Source organism: Trichechus manatus, unplaced genomic scaffold, assembly GCF_000243295.1.
Source record: "Trichechus manatus latirostris isolate Lorelei unplaced genomic scaffold, TriManLat1.0 scaffold00161, whole genome shotgun sequence".
NCBI lineage: Eukaryota > Metazoa > Chordata > Mammalia > Sirenia > Trichechidae > Trichechus > Trichechus manatus.
In genome coordinates, this window is record NW_004444097.1 from 5,845,694 (window position 1) to 5,847,220 (window position 1,527).

The window sequence follows — 1,527 nt, forward strand, 5'->3', positions numbered from 1 at the left end:
TGGGCGCTTCCAGTGCTGCATCCGTTTGTTGAAACATTTCAGTTGGTGTTCACTCGATTCTGGAGCCTCGTTTTTCACCGTTCCCTTCAGTGCAGCTTGGAACCTCTTCCTTCAGTATCAACAGTTCTGATCATATGCTACCTCCTGAAATGGTTGAATGTCAACCAATTATTAACATGTAAGTACAGATTTATATTTTCAACGTGATCTACTTCTTCTCCCTCTACCACAGAAACCAAATGATCGTGATCATAAAGTGAGACTGGCAATCGGAAATGGCTTGCGAGGAGATGTTTGGACAGAATTCGTCAAGAGATTTGGGGACATTCATGTTTATGAGTTCTATGCTTCCACTGAAGGAAACATTGGATTTATGAATTATACAAGAAAAGTTGGTGCTGTTGGAAGAGTAAACTGTCTACAAAGAGTAAGTACATTGAAAAATGAGAGGATTTATATAGCCAGTTTTCAGAATACAGAGATTTCTTTAAAGCTACTTCATGATGATGTTATTATCAGAATATCTTGCAGCATCAGAGCCGCGGTCCCTCCAACTGATGCTATGTCTGGTAGTATCACAAAGAGAGGTTTTGCTCATTCTCTGTAACAATGACTTCAAAAAGTCAGGGTCCTCCAATATAAAAATCTTTAATTTTTGTTAATCACAACCCATTATGCCTTGCTATCTGCAACTTATGTGGTCTTTTTGATGCCATTATTACTTGTATGTGATAAAAACATATTCTTACGTTCCTTAACAAGCCCTGGTGGTGCAGTGGTTAAGCGCTCGGCTGCTAACCAAAAGGTCGGTGGTTTGAACACACCAGCTGTTCCATAGGAGAAAGATGTGGCAGCCTGCATCCATAAAGATGACATTCTTAAAAGCCCTGTGGGTTCTACTCTGTCCTATAGGGTTGCTATGAGTCGGAATCGACTTGATGGCAATTGGTTGGATTTTATGTTCCTTAGGTCTCCATTTCAGCATCTGAAGGTTACTGTGCACTGTGAAATATAGTATTTCCCTTTAGTGGTCTTGTGCATCAGAATCACCTAGGAGCTTTTTATATACTCAGGTGAAGGACCCTACCCCTTGAGCTTTGGGTTCAGTTGTCCTGAGGTGAGGGCTTTTTTAAAAGCTGTGCACCAGGATTAAGAACCACTGTCCTAGACCTTCAAGAGACCTGGGGTGCATCCCAGTTCCAGGAACTGGGGAACATCTATCTTCACTTAATAATTCCATGAGGAAGAGATTTCTTATTTTTAAGCCAGCTCACATAGCAGTCTCTTCACCCTCCCAGTCATTTTATGACCTGGAATCTCTGCACGGTCTGTTTGCCTTTTTAGTGCTTGAGCAGTCAGTCTTCCAGATGACCAACTGTTCTGCAGAATTCCAGGAATATTCAGAGAGTGCTGAGCCTCCACTGGCTTGAGCAGTCACTGCCATCATCATGCCTCTGGGCAATGCATCCTGCCTGACCACACAGCAGCCAGCCATGCTGGAGCTCCCAGGCTAACCTGCATCTCCAC

At 42.9% G+C, this 1,527-nt stretch overlaps 1 protein-coding gene across 1 annotated transcript in view; it reads left to right on the top strand.

Moving 5' to 3' along the window:
• SLC27A2 (solute carrier family 27 member 2) overlaps positions 1-1,527 on the top strand; it is a 58,266-nt gene that overhangs the window by 41,809 nt on the left and 14,930 nt on the right. The window contains exon 4 of the mRNA XM_023740672.1: positions 189-427. Coding sequence (XP_023596440.1) covers positions 189-427 — 239 coding nt within the window. The remainder of the gene's footprint in view (positions 1-188; positions 428-1,527) is intronic.